The sequence below is a fragment of the Diaphorina citri genome, unplaced genomic scaffold (genome assembly GCF_000475195.1).
Source record: "Diaphorina citri unplaced genomic scaffold, Diaci psyllid genome assembly version 1.1 scaffold1599, whole genome shotgun sequence".
NCBI classification, from domain to species: Eukaryota; Metazoa; Arthropoda; class Insecta; order Hemiptera; family Psyllidae; genus Diaphorina; species Diaphorina citri.
In genome coordinates, this window is record NW_007379025.1 from 17,366 (window position 1) to 37,575 (window position 20,210).

At 36.9% G+C, this 20,210-nt stretch overlaps 1 protein-coding gene across 1 annotated transcript in view; it reads left to right on the top strand.

Annotated features, from left to right (window-relative positions):
- Window positions 1–20,210, top strand: part of LOC103516559 (mushroom body large-type Kenyon cell-specific protein 1) — a 40,311-nt gene that overhangs the window by 7,863 nt on the left and 12,238 nt on the right. Inside the window, 1 exon segment of the mRNA XM_026828918.1 lies at window positions 12,898–13,064. Within this exon segment, the coding sequence (XP_026684719.1) occupies window positions 12,924–13,064 (141 nt within the window). The 5' untranslated portion in view covers window positions 12,898–12,923.

Consider the following 20,210-nt stretch of genomic DNA (forward strand, 5'->3'; position numbering starts at 1 on the left):
GAAATAAGAGGGGTTCCGGGGGGTTTTTTTAAACACCCTGTTTTTCCCAAAAGTTTTTTTTTTTTTTTTAGATTTTAGAGGGTTATCGTTTCGAAATCGAAGAGAGAAGGAAGACAGGATAGGAGAAAGCCAGCCGTTCCGAGAACGGACCTTATGCCTTCAGGATAAAATCCGCCCCGGGCAGGAATCGAAACCGCCGCCTAGCGCTTGCAAGGCAGATGCTCTATCCATCGAGCTAGATAGGCTTGCTCTCAACAGATTAAAAATTTAGTTAGCTGGGATCGTGGCGCGCCTACCTTGTACGCGCCAGGTCGTGGGTACGATTCCCGTCCTGGGCGGATTTTATCCTAAAAAGATAATATTCGTTCTAAGAACGGCTGGATTTATCCTATCCTGTCTTCCTTCTCTCTTCGCTTTCGGGACGATACAACCTTAGGAGTTAAAGTTCCCTCTTATAACGAAAAAATAATAAAAAAAGAAACTTTATTAGGTATGTGTCAAACAATATTTAGGACAGGTGCTTACTACCTACCTACCCACCCACCCTGTATATGATACATATGTTGCAGGAGAGAAAAAAAATGCATCAATAAACCAATTTTCCTGAACTCATCGGAAAAACTCTCCTACTTGCTACTATGTACTAAAAAATTGTACAAGGTACTCACGTACACGGAAAGTAAAGTAAAAAAGGTACGAGAATGTACTATGTTCTTGATAAATCAACCACTAGAATCTAGTGACTAGATCTTTTAAAGGGGTCTGATTGAGGGAACTGTAACTGTTAAGGTCTTATCGTCCCGAAAGCGAAGAGAGAAGGACAGGATAGAAGAAACAGCCCTTTCGAGAACGCCTAACGTTCTTCTGTCGGTCGAGTGGAGATTTAACCTTGAAAAAAAAAATATTTCTTTCTTTCTTTTTTTGACATTGAATACCAAATTTCAGCTTTCTAGGTGTTGTGGTTCTAGAGATAGAGCGATCAGTGTGTGAACTATGAACTGTGAATGGATCTTGTTCTTATAATATAAGATTGATTTCGGTATTGGGAAAACTAAAATGCATTAGGCAGCAGTGAATTTGATAGTAATTATTATTATTTTCATAGCTATTATTACTATTATCATAGCTATTATTACTATTATCAAGCTATTGTTACTATTACCATGTATGTATGAAAATGCACTCACAGTGTAGGTACGCTTATCAACTCATTTACCCGTATATCTGTACCTATATACCTAGATAGGTGCGTCGATTGTACCTAGATAAATAATATAGGTAGTACATAGTGACCTAATAATGTAGGTAGTACATAGATAGTGAACAGGATAATCAGAGTAAGTACCTAGGTACCTATAAATCAGTGTATCTATAAACCTCACAGTTTTTGTTTTTCGCCTAGGTATTGCCTAATGTTTTTGCCTAAGGCAGGTATAGTTCAACTGGTGGCCCGTGTTCCGCGAGCATTTTTATAGCAAGTCCGGAAATTTTCCAATTTTCAATACATAAATAATGTGTGCATCTGGGTAAAATTCGCCACGAGCCGGGTTTTCCTGACTTGATTCCGGATTTTAAAGAATACTAAAAGGAAGACAAGATCAAAGACAGAAAGAGGACATGATAGGAGAAATCTGGCCGTTCCTAGAACGAACCTTATCTGATAATATCCGAACCAGGCGAGAATCCAACCCACGACCTAGCGTGGGCAGGCCTTAAAAGGCAGGCGCGCCACCCTTCAAGTTAACTAGGCTGGCCAAATGTCATTTTTATCCTAAGGGAATTGTAGAATTTCTAAAAGTCAAGCCTGATTACTTGAGCCCCAAAAATACATATGACTAAGCTGGATCTCAGTTTCCGACTTTCGCGGTCACTGAACCGCGCGGTGTATTTTGGGGACCCCTGTCACCAGATCCCCATGTTGAGCTAGTCTCAGTGACAACCTAAATTACCCGCCTGCCGAGTGATCGCGCCCGCGTGACCTTAACACAGATGCACTTGGTTGCATTCGAGACTGCAGTGTTGTCAATTGACTCGGATGTTGTCAGTTGCATCGGATCCGATGGCCTAATGTTTCAGATAACAGATGGCGAGAGAGGTTTTTAGACTGAAAGAATGGAGCTGAAATTAGTTGAACAAAAATAATGAAAAAAAAGTACCTAATAAGAGTAGCCTAAAAAAAATAAGAGTGCACTGTGCATTACTTAAAAAGAAAAAAGAAAAAAAAAATCTGCCTGCTATGCAATCTAAGAAGTGATCCTTAAAAAAAAAAAAATTCACTTGAATTACACAATAATCAAGGACCCTGCTTAAATTCTAGAGGTAAGGGGCACGTCCAAATAAGAGTGCACTGTGTGTTACACTGAAAAATTGCCTAAATACATTCTAAGAAGTCCTCGTCGTTAGAAAAAAAAATGGAATCCAATTCCACAATATTCAAGAAGCCTGCTTAAATTCTTAGGGGCACGGTTATTACCCCGAATTATGTAGGTACATTGCGATGCAGAAGGTCCACGGAGGTTGCATTGTAAAATAAGAATTACCTTTTAAGTTAACAATCTTTATTAAATCCAAATTTATATATTAACTAAAAGGTCCCAAGGCGGACTTGGATCAGTCCAAAACTTTTGATCTAATACTTAATCGTTTGATATAATCCTTTAACCTTGTGTATCCTGCCAAAATGAGGCTGAAAACTCCCTTTATTTCTGTAGCTTCGCAATCCAAGCAAGGTCTTGTATAAATTTCATGGGTGAAGTTTACAAGAGTTTTACCCAAAGCCTTATTTGATAGATAAATTATTTAAATGTAGCTGGTGTTACAAATTAAAATAAATGTACTTAGGTACCAACAATGTTACCTACTAGATTTCATCTATGTATGTAGTAGGTAATAGGTACTCGTAAAATAATAACATTGAAATTTTTTTGGTTTCCCTATTTTTTCTCGCATAGTTGGGTACTTGGGTGACTCTTTATCGTAAACAAACTAGGTATTGGGTTACAATTTTTATATTTGTTTTCCAATGGCCGCGGTCTGGATTCTCAAATTAACTCGGAATTCCTCGCTACATGACCGGAGTAACTGAGTACCTACGTGTTGGCTTAAAATCTAGCAGTTTTGTTATTGAAATCTGAGAAATTTTACTTTCTTCCTACACAGAAAATATCCAAATACAATCTGTACGTGTTGGCTTAAAATCTAGCAGTTTTGTTATTGAAATCTGAGAAATTTTACTTTCTTCCTACACAGAAAATATCCAAATACAATCCTGAGGCCTGCATTGTTTTGCCGAGGTTATTTGAGTACCTACATACTTGATAGGTCCCTACCTACGTAGGTATCACAGATCAGTACCTATTTCTACCTCTGCTTTCCTACCCTAGGTACATACCTATTTTTATAATGAAAAGAAATGTTGAGAAATAAGGAATTTTAATAGTATTTAAGCATAAACACTTGTTAAAAATGTCGTTCCCCACTTGATACAAAACACCAAATTTTATGACTTGACTTGGACTCGAACCACCAACCTCCAGACCAAGAGTCCACCGTGCTGACCACTAACTAGTCCACTGAAGATTTAAGTAGGTAAATTATACGAACCTTATCTGATACTCCACCCTAGGTACCTACCTACTTTTATAATGAAAAGAAATATTAAGAAGTAAGGAATTTTAATAGTATTTAAGCATAAATACTAGCATAAAAACTAGTTAAAAATGTCGTTCCCCACTTAATACAAAACGCCAAATTTTATGACTTGACTTGGACTCGAACCACCAATCTCCAGACCAAGCGTCCACCGCACTAACCATTAACTACTCCACTGAGGATTCAAGTAAATTATTAATCTCTATGGTACTAACGACTACCCTATTTATTCGACACTGAATCCACTCAAATAATTGTTATCGCGCTTATGTAATCTGAAATTCAAAGCAATTCTGATTTCCTAAAAAAAAAAAAAATCTGGTGTGAACATCACACGACTTTCCTTATCCTATTGAATGATGCTTATTTGAGTGTTCTTTTACAATATCTCGAACCGTTTTGTCACTTCATCTGAATTTCTATTTGAAAATCCAATACATGGTTTAACCCTTTGCTGGTCTACGGATCGAACCAGAGAAGGACCCAAAAATGTATTATTTTTCTAGGTAGGTACATACTCCCAATAAAATACATACCTAAATGGACAAAAAGTGTTAAAGTCGATCTATTTTATGTAGGTACCTAATCTTGAGACAAAAAGGTTGAATCAGTTAAATTTAAAATTCGTTATCTATATTTTTTTCTTCTTTCATTGCTTTTAGGCAAATCGATTCGTCAGAAAATTGCTGAGCTGGCTTTTTGTGTGCCAATTTGCGAACTGCATAATAATGAGTCGGTTCTACAGTGAAAACTAGATGAGACAGACCTCTTCCATCACCTTATCACCTTGTCTACTAATTTTAATAGATTTGCAATGGGTTTTCCACGGACATCCCAGTTTCCAGTAATAAATTAATAACCTCTGAGTTATGTAGCTATTTATGTACATATTTTTCTAAGAGTGAGTCGGTTCTGATGACTGGAAAATGCACTGATTAGTCTGGAAAACTGATTAATACTCGTGTTTTTCGTGAATCATCAGGAATAATCCGATGACATCATTTCTAATCATAAATTAACTAAATTAAAAAAAAAAAACATATTTTTTTTTTTATTTTTAAATCATTAGGTATAGAGTAAATTCCAATTTTTTCGGTGCCTAGAATATTGGTCTGTAGATTTGTGGTCAATTTTCCAAACCAAAATTCTCAAAAAAGGTAGTCTTAGGTCAATTTTATTTACTGATTACCTGATGGTAATCAGGAGGGCGTGGGTTCCATCCCATGCACCCGAGGTGTGGTATTTTGTCCTCAAAATTGACCTAAAACTACCTTTTTTGAGAGTTTTGGTTTCGCCTTCACCACTCCACCACTGAGACACAGTGAAAACTAGATGAGACAGACCTCTTCCATCACCTTATCACCTTGTCTACTAATTTTAATAGATTTGCACTGGGTTTTCCACGGACATCCCAGTTTCCAGTAATAAATTAATAACCTCTGAGTTATGTAGCTATTTATGTACATATTTTTCTAAGAGTTACACATCAGATTAAAATATTACTGTATTTTTTTTAATATTATTATTTTTTCACGAAGGAAAGTTTAGAAAAAAATCCATAGATAAGATTAGTAAAACCCAATTTAGAGTGACTAATTTAGAGAAAAAAAGTCCCATTTTGGACTACACAATAAATCAATGCATTTTTTTTTTTTTTTTTGTGGATGGGGTTGTATTTTTTAAATATTATTATTTTTACATGAAGGAAAGTTTAGAAAAAAGTCCATATAGATAAGACTAGTAAAACCCAATTTAGAGTGACTAATTTAGAGAAAAAAAGTCCCATTTTGGACTACACAATAAATCAATACATTTTTTTGTAGTGGATGTGGTTCAATGTCCAAAAAGCTTTCACTCCACTCGTACAAAGAGATGCTCCTATATTTTAGGAACATCCTGAACTTTCCTTCCTTCTCTTGTCGATTTTGGGACGATAAGACCTTGGCAGTTACAGTTCTCTGTCAAACCTCTTCAAAAAACAAGTTTTGTTTATTATTTTTTTAACCTGGTTGACAATGGTTGGCCATATGTCTCCAACTCATCGATTATTGAATGGGTTAACCCGGTCATGAGTCACCAAAATGACTCCATCAGTCTGGTAACATGACTATCATTACCACTACTGCTTACTCCATAGTACTACTAATTTCTACTACTTACTAATGGTACACTTGAGTGCAGAAGAAATGGGACAGTCTATTGAGTTTACATTTCCTTTTCATTAGCCACCTTAGTTAGCTTGGTTGGTAGCGTGTCTGCCATCTAAGCGCTAGGTAGGTCGCGGGTTGGGTCCCGGAACAGATAAGGTTTGTTCTCGGATCGGCTGGCTTTCTGCTATCCTGTCTTCGTTCGGTTGAATCAGTTAAATTTAAAATTCGTTATCTATGTTTTTTCTTCTTTCTTTGCTTTTAGGCAAATCGATTCGTCAGAAAATTGCTGAGCTGGCTTTTTGTGTGCCAATTTGCTAACTGCATAATAATGAGTCGGTTCAACAAAATGTAACTATGACATCTCCACTGAACAATGTTGCCACATTTTATCCCATAGTAATTTTGACATCCCCACCAAACAATGTTAACACATTTATCCCATGGTAAATTTAACATCTCCACCAAACTGTGGAATTATTTCACTAGATCTCGAATCTGAAAGTTTTTAGTTTTACCTAACCTCCACTAGCGCGCTTACATAGTGGCGCTACCTAACGGACGAAAAAAACAACTACGTAAAGTCTGGCGTCACACATATTTGAACTCTTTCATTAGAACGGAAGATAAAAAATTGAATTTTCGACCTTTTACAGTTATTTTTTCGGAGTTTTGACCTCAGATTTGGATTTTTCCCAACTTTTTACGACCATTTATTTATAATTTTTACCCATTTGCAACTGCTCCATTCTGAGAGCCTTATCAGATTTTTTTCAAGAGGTTTGATAGAGGGAACTGTAACTGCTAGGGTCTTCGAAGAAAGAAGGAAGACAGGATAAGAGAAAGCCAGCCGTTCCGAGAACGAATCTTATCCCTTCAGGATAAAATCCGCCTCGGGCGGGAATCGGACCCGCGACCTAGCGCTCACAACGCAGACAGCAACTGATTGCCGATTTTGTCTTCTCCACTTTTTTTTCTTTTCGCTCATTTTGTCAGCTATATTCTCCAGTTTTCAATTGATAAAACTCATGTTTCCAATTAACAAAATGTATAACTATGACATCTCCACTGAACAATGTTGCCACATTTTATCCCATAGTAATTTTGACATCTCCACCAAACAATGTTAAAACATTAATATTTATCCCATGGTAAATTTAACATCTCCACCAAACTGTGGAATTATTTCACTAGATCTCGAATCTGAAAGTTTTTAGTTTTACCTAAAGGAAAATGTAAAAGAACACCGATTTACCTAGTTTAATAGCATTGTTTAAAATTGACACTACACAAACATGTTTTTAATTGTTTGTGTATTAAAGTTGCAAAACTACTAGGGAGGTAACAGGTATGTATTTGAAATAGATTCTATATGTGAGGTCCAAGTGTTCAATTTCCAAATCTATGTGCTTACCTAATTGTTAGTGTTGTATCTACCTAAGCATTTAGTAGCAAGTGTAAGTTTTCTAAATAGCTCTTTGGTGGCCCAATGAACATTAATTAAGTGGCTAGAAATCGCTTTCTAACGTTTCCCAGTTGGTGCGGATACGCCATTCTGCCTCGTTGATCTTAACGGCTCCATATATTCTTCGGATGATTTTGCGCTCGAAACTTCTTATCTCTTCTTGGCCTTGTACTGTAAGTGTCCAGTTTTCGCTCCCGTAGGTTACTACAGGTCGATACCTAATAGTTATCATTTTTTTCGCTATTCGTCACGTGAATACTTCACTTGAATTGACTGATTTATAGACCTCACGCAAATTTAGGACTGCCTAACTCCCAAAATGAAAACCCAGAGAGGAAACACCGCTTCTAGTTGTGCAAGGTGCAGTTTACAAAAAAAAAAAAAAAAAAAAAAAAATGGTCAATAATAGTGACGGCAATAGATAAAAAGGAACAAAAATTTCTCTCCTTTTCCTTGCATGTTGTGAATTTGTAAATTTTAGAACTCAAAATTACACAAATCACTCTCTTTTTTGACAACTCCCCAGTACAATCACTGGCCACACTCAACGTTACTTATCTTCAGTAACCAAAATATTCAGCACCACAAGAGATGACGGTTTGATTTCTCTCCTTTTCATTGCAAGTTGTGAGTTTGTACTTTTACAACTCAAGTAGTGACGGCAATACATAAAAAGGAACAAAAATGTCTCTCCTTTTCCTTGCATGTTGTGAATTTGTAAATTTTAGAACTCAAAATTACACAAATCACCCTCTTTTTTCACAACTCCCCTGTACCACTTGCCACACTCAACGTTGCTTATCTTCAGTGATGGTAACCAAAATATTCAGCACCACAAGAGATGACGGTTTAATTTCTCTACTTTTCATTGCAAGTTGTGAGTTTGTACTTTTACAACTCAATATTCTATACCTCTTTTATTACAAAGAATACCCCCTCTCTTATTATAAATACCTCTCTGCCCCCCCCCTAAGAACCAGCATCTTTTTTGTATGCACTTCCCCTACTCTTCTCTCCCCTCCCCTACCTCTTTCTCTGAGAACACTTTTTCCCCCGTGATTTTTTTTTTTTTTTTTTTTTTTTTTTTTTTAAAAAATCTGAAGCTTTTTTTGTGAAAGGGATAATTTTTTTTTGAAAATTTTTTTTTTTTTTTTTTTTTGAAAAAATCTGAAGCCTTTTTTGTGAAAGGGATAATATCTTTTTGAAAAACACAAAAAAATGCTGACGATTTTTTTTTTTTCTCTCCATAATTAAAAAAGAAAATCATGCATGCAAAACTATGTCGCGGGTAAAGCGGGGAGTAGGTGCCGACAAAGGAGCTAAATTTCAGCCTGTAAAGAAGCTGAAAGAAACTTCAATTTCCAAAGGGTAATCGCACTTGGACTTCAATACCTATCTTTTCTTTTGGAATTAAATACTAACTAGTAATAAGTTAAAACAATAAGTTGAAAAATTACACTTTATTTCATAAAATATATTAGGTATGTGCCTGCCTATATTGCACTCTTTTTTCCATATTTCCATAGGTACCTGCAATCTTTGTTTGTTTACAACTTTACATGGAACAAAATGTGCCTGCCTATATTGCACTCTTTTTTCCATATTTCCATAGGTACCTGCAATCTTTGTTTGTTTACAACTTTACATGGAACAAAAAATCTTACAGTTAACTTTTGAGACACTTTTACTGGGACTTCAGTCTGTACCTATCTTGGATGACATAATACCTAAGTATTCTACCGAAAAATTGAAAAGGTCTGTACCTACCTACTTAGGTACGCAATATTTTTCTCAAGCTCAACTTTTCTTCCTTTGCGCATAACACACACATACCAGGAAGCTCAAAATAGGGGACGCTTTTTTTCGCTCATCACTTTTTTTTGCCTCTCTCTTTAAAAGGCCCCCTATTTTTGCAGCTTTTTTTTCGAAAATGTAAAAAATTTGCCTTTCTTCTCCGACCCTTTCTCTCTCTCTCTCTCGTTTTTGTCTTGAGCACTTCTTGAGTGAAATGTGTGTAGGCCGAAAAGAGAGAGAGAGAGGAAGAGAGGGAGAAAGAGAGAGAGAGAGAGAGAGAGAGGGAGAGGAAGAGAGGGGGATGTGTGCAAATTAGAAAAAAAGAGGGGTGTGAGAGAGACAAAACACAGCTATTGAGTGATGATGTACATGATCCTCATTGGAAAAAGTGAGAGAGTTTGAAGTTCCAAAGAGAGAGAGAGAGAGAGAGAGAGAGAGAAGAAAGACTGGAAAGAGTTGTCTTTTGAAACTTTCGTTTGATGAAAGAAAAAAAAAGTTTAAAAAAATATTTTAGGGGGCGATTTTTTACTTTTTTCTAAAGATTCTAAAAGAGGCTGTCGGTTTGTCAGTGATGTTGATGTCTCTCTCTCTCCCTCCCTCTTCCTCTCCCCCCCTTTCTCTTTTTCACTCCCTCCTTAACCCTCTCTCTCCCACTTCTGATAGCAACGAACTCCAAGTATGTTTTCCCCCTGTCCCCTTAGTGTGAATTTTAATTAAAACATAAACCTTGCAAAGAGTTGATGATTTCACGTTAAAATTTGACAGAGAAAGAGCTTCTTTATCCAAGAAAGGTTGGAAAAGTACCACCTAAGACCGACTATACATGGGGCATATAAATCGCCGTGAAATTCCTTGAAAGACTTTTAATTGTTAAGGCTAAATTTCAGTTGAAAGATTCTATACATATCTACATTATCTACTTATAGTACCACTTCTATGTATTAGAATTTGCATAAAAGGCCCCCTATTTTTGCAGCTTTTTTTCGAAAATGTAAAAAATTTGCCTTTCTTCTCCGACCCTTTCTCTCTCTCTCTCTCTCTCTCTCTCTCTCTCTCTCTCTCTCTCGTTTTTGTCTTGAGCACTTCTTGAGTGAAATGTGTGTAGGACGAAAAGAGAGAGAGAGAGAGGGAGAGGAAGAGGAAGAGAGGGGGATGTGTGCAAATTAGAAAAAAAGAGGGGTGTGAGAGAGACAAAACACAGCTATTGAGAGATGATGTACATGATCCTCATTGGAAAAAGTGAGAGAGTTTGAGGTTCCAAAGAGAGAGAGAGAGACAGAAGAAAGACTGGAAAGAGTTGTCTTTTGAAACTTTCGTTTGATGAAAGAAAAAAAAAGTTTAAAAAAATATTTTAGGGGGCGATTTTTTACTTTTTTCTAAAGATTCTAAAAGAGGCTGTCGGTTTGTCAGTGATGTTGATGTCTCTCTCTCTCCCTCCCTCTTCCTCTCCCCCCCTTTCTCTTTTTCACTCCCTCCTTAACCCTCTCTCTCCCACTTCTGATAGCAACGAACTCCAAGTATGTTTTCCCCCTGTCCCCTTAGTGTGAATTTTAATTAAAACATAAACCTTGCAAAGAGTTGATGATTTCACGTTAAAATTTGACAGAGAAAGAGCTTCTTTATCCAAGAAAGGTTGGAAAAGTACCACCTAAGACCGACTATACCTACTTACCTACCTACATACATGGGGCATATAAATCGCCGCGAAATTCCTTGAAAGACTTTTAAATTGTTAAGGCTAAATTTCAGTTGAAAGATTCTATACATATCTACATTATCTACTTATAGTACCACTTCTATGTATTAGAATTTGCATTGTTAAGGCTAAATTTCAGTTGAAAGATTCTATACCTACATAGGTATCTACATTATCTACTTATAGTACCACTTCTATGTATTAGAATTTGCAACATTATCTGTAAGTAAATAGACACATTTGGTACATGATGGAGGCCAGATATTGTTTTTGATGGGTGTCCAACGGGGTTTAAACACCCAATCCTTCAAATACCGTCATATAAGTGCCCTTAGCCCTTATGGATATTATTTCCATGAATACATAGTTATTATCTCACGGACAGGAGTGCAATAATCCTACATACTGGACTCCGCACACAGGAATTTCGTCAGAAAAAAACCCCTTTCAACGTAATGTAATCTCACGGATGCAAAAAAAATAGAATTTGCAACATTATCTGTAAGTAAATAGATACATTTGGTACATGATGGAGGCCAGATATTGTTTTTGATGGGTGTCCAACGGGGTTTAAACGCCCAAGCCTTCAAATACCGTCAAATAAAGTGCCCTTACCCCTTAAGGATATGATTTCCATGAATACATAATTATTATCTCATGGACAAGAGTGCAAATTTCCAAAATACTGGACTCCGCACACAGGAATTTCGTCAGAAAAGACCCCCTTTCAATGTACCTAATGTAATATCACGGATGCAAAAAAAAATAAGTATGTTTCTCTACAATACCCACATTTTTTTTTTTTTTTTTTTTTTTTTTTTTTTTTTTTTATTGTCAGTAGAATGGATTCTTCAAGTTAAATAATTGATCCTGGTTGGTAGCTCGTCTGCCTTGTAAGCGCTAGGTTGCGGGTTCGATTCCAGGGTGGATTTTATCCTGAACGGATAATGTTCGAGCTCGGAACGGCTGGCTTTCTCCTATCCTGTCTTCCTTCTCTCTTCGCTTTCGAAACAATGGGACCTTGGCAGTTATAGTTCCCTCTATCAAACCTAAAAAAAAGGAAAATTTAGACCCTTGACAAATGTACTGTGCCTGAAAGCATGTGAACTTGAAAGTATGTTCAGAACAAGGGGATATTGATTTGAAGAGAGGTTTGATAGAGAGAACTGTAACTGCTAAGGTCTCTTACTGTCCCGAAATCGAAGAGAGAACGAGGACAGGTTAGGAGAAAGCCAGCCGATCCTAGAAAGAACCCTATCTGAACCCTAGCTGTTTGCTGTTTGTGATAAAATTGCCCTGGACGGGAATCAAGCCTGTGACATAGCGGTTTCCCCAAGCTAACTAGGCTGGCTTGTAATTTTATTTATTCACTCTCCGGCGCGGCGACGTGATAGAATCATACTACTATCACGTCACGTGAGCTCAGCTGTTTCCCAGTTTTCCTTGTTGCACTCCACACTCCACCACGCTAGTAGTCCCCCATTTCCGTGTCCGGCACTCGTTTAACCTTTGCCACTCCGAATGCACTTCTCGGTTATTTTAATCTGTTCAATGCGAACAAAATGAACAAAATCCGGACTCCATTCGTCACTCCACAATCAAAGGCTTTGCGATAATCAAAGGCCTTGATCGAAAAGTCAAATGGATTTGATGTTTTTTTTTTTATCAGCAATGATATGCGCCAGCACAAAGGTGGGCTCTGAAATTGAGAATACAAAAGTGCATTATGCAGTTTTGATAATGAGCTCTCTCGGCTTGCATTTAATGCATTTCCTCAGTTGAATGGCTAGGTCCGTTATTACCGGTAGAGGAGGAAAAGCAGGAAATAAAGGGCTATCACGTGAGACGGACTTTTCATAAGCGGCTGATGGTTGATGGCTTTTCTCAACAATTTGGAAAGAAAAAAATTTGGACCGATTGCAATACTTTCATTACTAGTATAGCTCGCTAATGCTATACTGTAGAAATAGAAAGTAAAAAAATAGTGAGTAGAAACAATAATTTTATTGTATGTTCCTTTTGGAATTTCTCCTCTTCTGAAGCTCGTTTTCCATCTTTTGGCCTGATAGCATCTGTACTAAACCATAGGAAATCCAAGACCATAGGAAATAAAAAGTTTCCAATTTTCGGCTTTTTGATTTCAGGGCTGGAAACGATAGCTGAATCATTTATGGGCCGCAGACAATGGCACAAGTACCAGGAGTCGTTCCTACACAAGTTACAACGCCTGGACGCCGTAACCATGGAAGATTGGCGGCCCCCCAACGCGTCTGACCCCTGTAGTCTGCGCCTCTGTCATGAGTTTCCCACGGCACCAAAGTTGTGACATAATAACACAAAGAAACTACATTTACATTACATTACATAGATACCTTGGAGATTGGTACTATTCTACTATTGGTACTATGTACATTATGTGGCCCGCGAAGTACCTCCGAAGGTATTAGCATGTGGCCCGCATACACATGGAAGTAGGAAACCCCTGGACTTGTCTTTACTATATCCTTACTTCCAGAGAGACTTGCAATACGTACCTACCAAACTAGCATTTTACCAGTTTCCTAGTCAGTAAGACTTGCATTTTACCAGTTTCCTAGTCAGTAAGACTTGCATTTTACCAGTTTCCTAGTCAGTAAGACCTGCATTTTACCAGTTTCCTAGTCAGTAAGACTTGCATTTTACCAGTCACTCAGAGTCTCAGAGCATAGAGTTTAGAGTACAATATAGGATGAGACTTGATGGAATTGATAATGTCATCCAGAAAGGTCATCTTGTGATATTCAAATCCAAAGAATCCAAGCCATCACTTCAGAGATGGAATGAATATTGACTAAGACTACGTGTACAGGGGGTCATTTTTTATTGTTATTTGTTGGTCCTGTAAGGTATTTATTATTATTTGTTGGTCTTAATTTGTTGGTCCTGTAAGGTATTTATTATTATTTGTTGGCCTTAATTTGTTGGTCCTGTAAGGTATTTATTATTATTTGTTGGCCTTAATTTGTTGGTCCTGTAAGGTATTTATTATTATTTGTTGGCCTTAATTTGTTGGTCCTGTAAGGTATTTATTATTATTTGTTGGCCTTAATTTGTTGGTCCTGTAAGGTATTTATTATTATTTGTTGGCCTTAATTTGTTGGTCCTGTAAGGTATTTATTATTATTTGTTGGCCTTAATTTGTTGGTCCTGTAAGGTATTTATTATTATTTGTTGGCCTTAATTTGTTGGTCCTGTAAGGTATTTATTATTATTTGTTGGCCTTAATTTGTTGGTCCTGTAAGGTATTTATTATTATTTGTTGGCCTTAATTTGTTGGTCCTGTAAGGTATTTATTATTATTTGTTGGCCTTAATTTGTTGGTCCTGTAAGGTATTTATTATTATTTGTTGGCCTTAATTTGTTGGTCCTGTAAGGTATTTATTATTATTTGTTGGCCTTAATTTGTTGGTCCTGTAAGGTATTTATTATTATTTGTTGGCCTTAATTTGTTGGTCCTGTAAGGTATTTATTATTATTTGTTGGCCTTAATTTGTTGGTCCTGTAAGGTATTTATTATTATTTGTTGGCCTTAATTTGTTGGTCCTGTAAGGTATTTATTATTATTTGTTGGCCTTAATTTGTTGGTCCTGTAAGGTATTTATTATTATTTGTTGGCCTTAATTTGTTGGTCCTGTAAGGTATTTATTATTATTTGTTGGCCTTAATTTGTTGGTCCTGTAAGGTATTTATTATTATTTGTTGGCCTTAATTTGTTGGTCCTGTAAGGTATTTATTATTATTTGTTGGCCTTAATTTGTTGGTCCTGTAAGGTATTTATTATTATTTGTTGGCCTTAATTTGTTGGTCCTGTAAGGTATTTATTATTATTTGTTGGCCTTAATTTGTTGGTCCTGTAAGGTATTTATTATTATTTGTTGGCCTTAATTTGTTGGTCCTGTAAGGTATTTATTATTATTTGTTGGCCTTAATTTGTTGGTCCTGTAAGGTATTTATTATTATTTGTTGGCCTTAATTTGTTGGTCCTGTAAGGTATTTATTCTACCTACAGTAGGTAACTACCTAATATGCATTAAATTTAATTTGTAAAAAGTTTCGTAAAAAAATTCGTAAACCCCGAAAAAATTCCAAAATCAAATTTCGAAACAGCACTACCTTTCCTTCACATGATGTCGCAAATTTTGGACAAAAATTACTGTTTTCATTTTGCCGCTTTTTCGGAAAAATTGTGCTTTTCTGAAATTTGTTTTTTTCCCTGCCCCCTCTGGCCTTATTTTGGGCAAAAAATTGCGAATGGGCTCTCAGAGTTACGAGGAGAAAGTCCCATATTTAATAACATGGCAGCCACGATGTTCGAGAGACATCTCGGAACAAACAAACAAACAATAAAATCAACAACACAAAAGGGTAAAAACTTAAAGTAAGATCACACTAAGTATTTTACATTCTTTGGTAAACATAAACATCAGAAATGTCCCTCAAAAACACCAAATTTGTCTAAATTTATTTGGGGATCAGACTTTCTGGTTCTGTTTGGACAAATGTATTTGGCACTGTGCCACTCTTCATTTTTTCTTTAAAAATTTTCTATGGAGTAAGGATGCTTCTGGTTTTCTTTATTAGGAAAGTTGCTTATGAAAGAAGGAGGAATAGAATAGAATATACTCCGTTCATACTGCCAGAATGAGAGTCAAAAGTCCCTTTACTTCCGCAGTCTAAACAAGGTCTTAAAGATTTGGCACAGAATAAATGAACCTTACCTGTTTAGGATAAAGTTCTCCTCGAGCAGGAATCGAACCAGTGACAGGAGCATCCTGCCACTTTAAACAAAATGACTTTTCCTAATGAAATAGGGAAACTGCACTCGATATCGGAGCCCCCACCCGTCGACACATGGGAGAAGAAAAATTTTGAGGTTTTTAGTAGGCTGAGTGTGCGCTTTGGAAAAGATTTTTTTCTTTAAAAAATTTCTGTGGAGTAAGGATGCTTCTGGCTTTCTTTATTAGGAAAGTTGCTTATGAAGGAAGGAGGAATAGAATAGAATATACTCCGTCTATACTGCCAGAATGAGAGTCAAAAGTCCCTTTACTTCCGCAGTCTAAACAAGGTCTTATGTATTTGGTACAGAATAGAGAATGAACCTTACCTGTTAAGGATAAAGTTCTCCTCGAGCAGGAATCGAACCAGTGACAGGAGCATCCTGCCACTTTAAACAAAATGACTTTTCCCAATGAAATAAGGAAACTGCACTCGATATCGGAGCCCCCACCCGTCGACACACCCGCAATCTCTTGGGGCGTCCATATCTGTCAATGAGTACAGACACAAGACAAACATATTTTTTTGTTTTATGATTTTGACCTCAAAAAGAAGAGGCGGGAGGGAGGTACTAAAAATATCATTTTTTTTTTTTCTTCTTTTTGAGCAAAAAAACAAATTGGATTTTTGATATATTTTATCCGAGATATATTAAATTACTTGAGTTTGAATGCATATCAGTGTTACCATCAAGTAACGTTGCAGTATGAATAATGAAACTGGAAGATTTTTTTTCGTCTGTATGTGTGTGGGTTTGAAAGATGAGCCATTGATAATAATTGTTGCGTTTTGGTTTTTTAGTTGTTTAGGAATGTTTAAATAAATGAATATTTTTTATTGCAATAAAAGTCAGTAATAACAACTTGCAGTCATACACAATTGGGGAAAAAAAAACAAAAAAATTATTGTTTTAATTGAAATAAATTAAATAGATATCTACAAATTATTTAAAATTTTAAGGAGATAAATGCAGTTTCTTTGTATCACGTCACCATTTTCGATGTTCACTGTATCATTGTAGGCTTTTTTCTGCTTTGGTGTTGTTCCAAGACGCTCGTTTGATAATCTAGAGGGCGTGAGTTCAATCCCAGACTCGGTATGAAATTTTGTCTTCAATATAATTTATTAAATTTTACCACACTTATCTGTTTAGGATAAAGTCCTCCGCGGAACCCACGTCCTAGCGCTTGTGGCAGACGCGCTCCAAGCAAACTAGGCTGGCTCATCCCAACTTTACTTCGGAACATGTGGGAGGATGACCTAATGCCCAAGTTCCTGACATTTGAAAACAACAACAAAAAAAACAACAACAACAACACTTTGGAACATTGAGTCATCCTGTAATGTAAAACCTATTTGTTGGCTTTATGTGTACAAATATTAATAATAATAACTGTGCGAACCTGCACCATATTTATAATCAAGAGACACATTTGCAATATTTGCCTAGGCTAGCATTCTGATAATGTACGGGATGACTGAAAAGTTCCAGTCACATCGGAAAAGTTACAGTTACATGTCCACAACTTTGTGATATTGTCCCATGTTAAGGAAGGTTAAGCTAGAAGAGATAGGTCTTGTAGGTCATCTCGTACGTAGCTCAATCAAAACCGAAGAAAATATCTACAGACACATACTTCCATCGAAACCGAACCCTTCATAAATCAGGGAGATGTTTTTGTAGGAGATCTAATGGAGGGAACTGTAACAACGGAGGTCTTATCGTCCCCAAATTGAAGATATAAGGAGGGCAGGATAGGAGAAAGCCATTCTCTTCGGGAACAAACCTTATCTGTTTAGGATAAAGTTCGTCCCGGGACCCACGTCCTAGCGCTTACAAGCGTGGCAGACGCGCTCCAAGCAAACTAGGCTGGCTCATCCCAACTTTACTTAATAGGAACATGTGGGAGGATGACCTAATGCCCAAGTTCCTGAGGTTTAAAAACAACAAAAACAACAACACTTTGGAACATTGAGTCATCCTGTAATGTAAATCCTATTTGTTGGGTTTATGTGTACAAATTAATAATAATAACTGTGCGAACCTGCACCATATTTATAATCAAGAGACACATTTGCAATATTTGCCTAGGCTAGCATTCTGATAATAAACAACAACACTTTGGAACATTGAGTCATCCTGTAATGTAAATCCTATTTGTTGGCTTTATGTGTACAAATTAATAATAATAACTGTGCGAACCTGTACCATATTTATAATCAAGAGACACATTTGCAATATTTGCCTAGGCTAGCATTCTGATAATTTATTATTCTCGTAGGCAGAAGAGTAGATAGATAATTAAATATTGAATATAAACTGGTCAAGACCTTTGGAAAAAAGGTGGAAAAGTCGACTCCTTGGATTGAAAGACTTCGAGAGAACGACCATTTTACTCCTAGCTGAAGATGAAAGTTCATAAACTGAAATTTTGCAGATCTTCGCCTGATGACCAGGCAAATTCTTACCCTCTAAGCTCTCAAGGGTTTTCCCAATAGGTACTGTTTGACCACTGAGTTATCAAGGGCTAAAACGATTCCCAATCCTTCAGAGACAGAATTTCGCAGATCTTCGCCTGATGACCAGACAAATTATCAACCTCTAAGCTCTCAAGGGTTTTCCCAATAGGTACTGTTTGACCACTGAGTTATCAAGGGCTAAAACGATTCCCAATCCTTCAGAGACAAGATTGTGAACCCGAAACGTTTACAATCAAAATATCCGCTGGAAAATTTGGACAATGAGACAGAAAAAGACTGGGCTTATCTGGGAACTGTAACAATGGAGGTCTTACCGTCCCAAAATCAAAGCCAGTTGTTCCGGGAACGTACCTTATCTGTTTAGAATAAAGTTTGCCCCGGGTTCACCATCCACTACCACTATAACTATACCCACTAGAGATTCCAACATGTCCTAGTTCATTTTGCCCCCTCTCACTGTTCCAACCCGGTTGAATAATAGAACAGATTCAGTAGGCCTCTGCTATTATAATTAGACAATAATCATCATTGTTTGTAATAATCTATTCAGCACGGCCCGTAATGATGTCAGGGACCGCAAGCTGGCTCGAGTTGGGAGTGCTCAAAAAATAGGATAGAATAGAATATACCTTGTTTATCCTGCCCGAATAGGACTGAAAAGTCCCTTTACCCCAGCAGTCTAAACATGGTCTTAATCTATTCAGCACGGCCCGTAATGATGTCAGGGACCGCAAGCTGGCTCGAGTTGGGAGTGCTCAAAAAATAGAATAGAATAGAATATAGGTACCTTGTTTATCCTGCCCGAATAGGACTGAAAAGTCCCTTTACCCCAGCAGTCTAAACATGGTCTCGTATGGGTTAAAGAATAATACATGTATCACGTATCAGTATCAGTAGCAATTCAGTAAAAAGTTAATTCACTGTATTGTTTTGTACAAAACTTATGGTACCTGAGATCAATCAATGTGATTTCTCAATATTTAGCCTTTAAGATACCATGGTATTCTCTTCATTTATTTGACAAATAACAGATATGCCCAAAAGATCTTAGCAGACGAGATCCCAAAAGATTGAACAACGTTGGTTAGTACCAAGGACCTTGGTTGGTACCTATACGGATGGGTGACCACCTCGGCAGTTGCATGCTGCTGGCTTTTCCCGACTTAAGGCCATGTTCCTGAATGAAGAGCTTTCTCATATCCCGTTCTTTTTTTTCTTTCTTTTGAAGAGGTTTGACAGAGGGAACTTTAACTGCTATGGTCTTATCGTCCCGAAATCGAAGAGAGAAGGAAGACAGGATAGGAGAAAAGGGCATGTTGATTCTTAGCAATAGTTCACTGTGCAGGCTCCAAGTTTCATAAAGTCAGTGGTTGGGTGGAAAAACTTCTTCAGGAAAATCTTGCCACTTTAAATACATAAAAAGAAAGAGAGAGAGGAAGAAAAAGTCAACATTGCCTATAACATAATTTAAGTTCAATATGTAAGAGTGAAGGTGTAAATTTGATATTTGTCGGGTACATATACATATTTAGAGAGTAGAGCTTTTGATGTACTAATGTAGACACCAGGTTGAAATGATACCTAACATGGTGGTCCCCATAAGGTGGCCAAACGACACGGTTTTTCACACTTCGCTAGTCAAAGAACATTTTATTTAAGTTCAATATGTTTGTAAGGGTGAAGGTGTAAATTTGATATTTGTCGGGTACATATACATATGTAGAGAGAAGAGCTTTTGATGTACCAATGCAGACACCAGGTTGAAATGATACCTAACATGGTGGTCCCCATAAGGTGGCCAAACGACACGGTTTTTCACACTTCGCTAGTCAAAGAACCGAGTTCTTCATTTACTGGTTTGTGTTTCTTTTTTGTTCCATGTATACTTTTACAGACACAGACACCTAAGATTTTTAGATCCTCTTATGAGTACTTGTTCAGAAGTCACGTCAATCGAACATTGCTACAAAAAGGAGCTGTCACAAATGAGCAGTGACCAGTGTTATTATAGGGTTAGGTTAAACACAAAAAAAGGAGCTTGGTTTCTTTTTCATTGTCGTGGCTTCTGAATAACGGTATGAATTTCAGACGTCCAATTTCAAATTGTGTAGAAATAAGAGAAGTCTGAGCCGTTAGGATTTTTTTTTTTCTTATTTTTAAA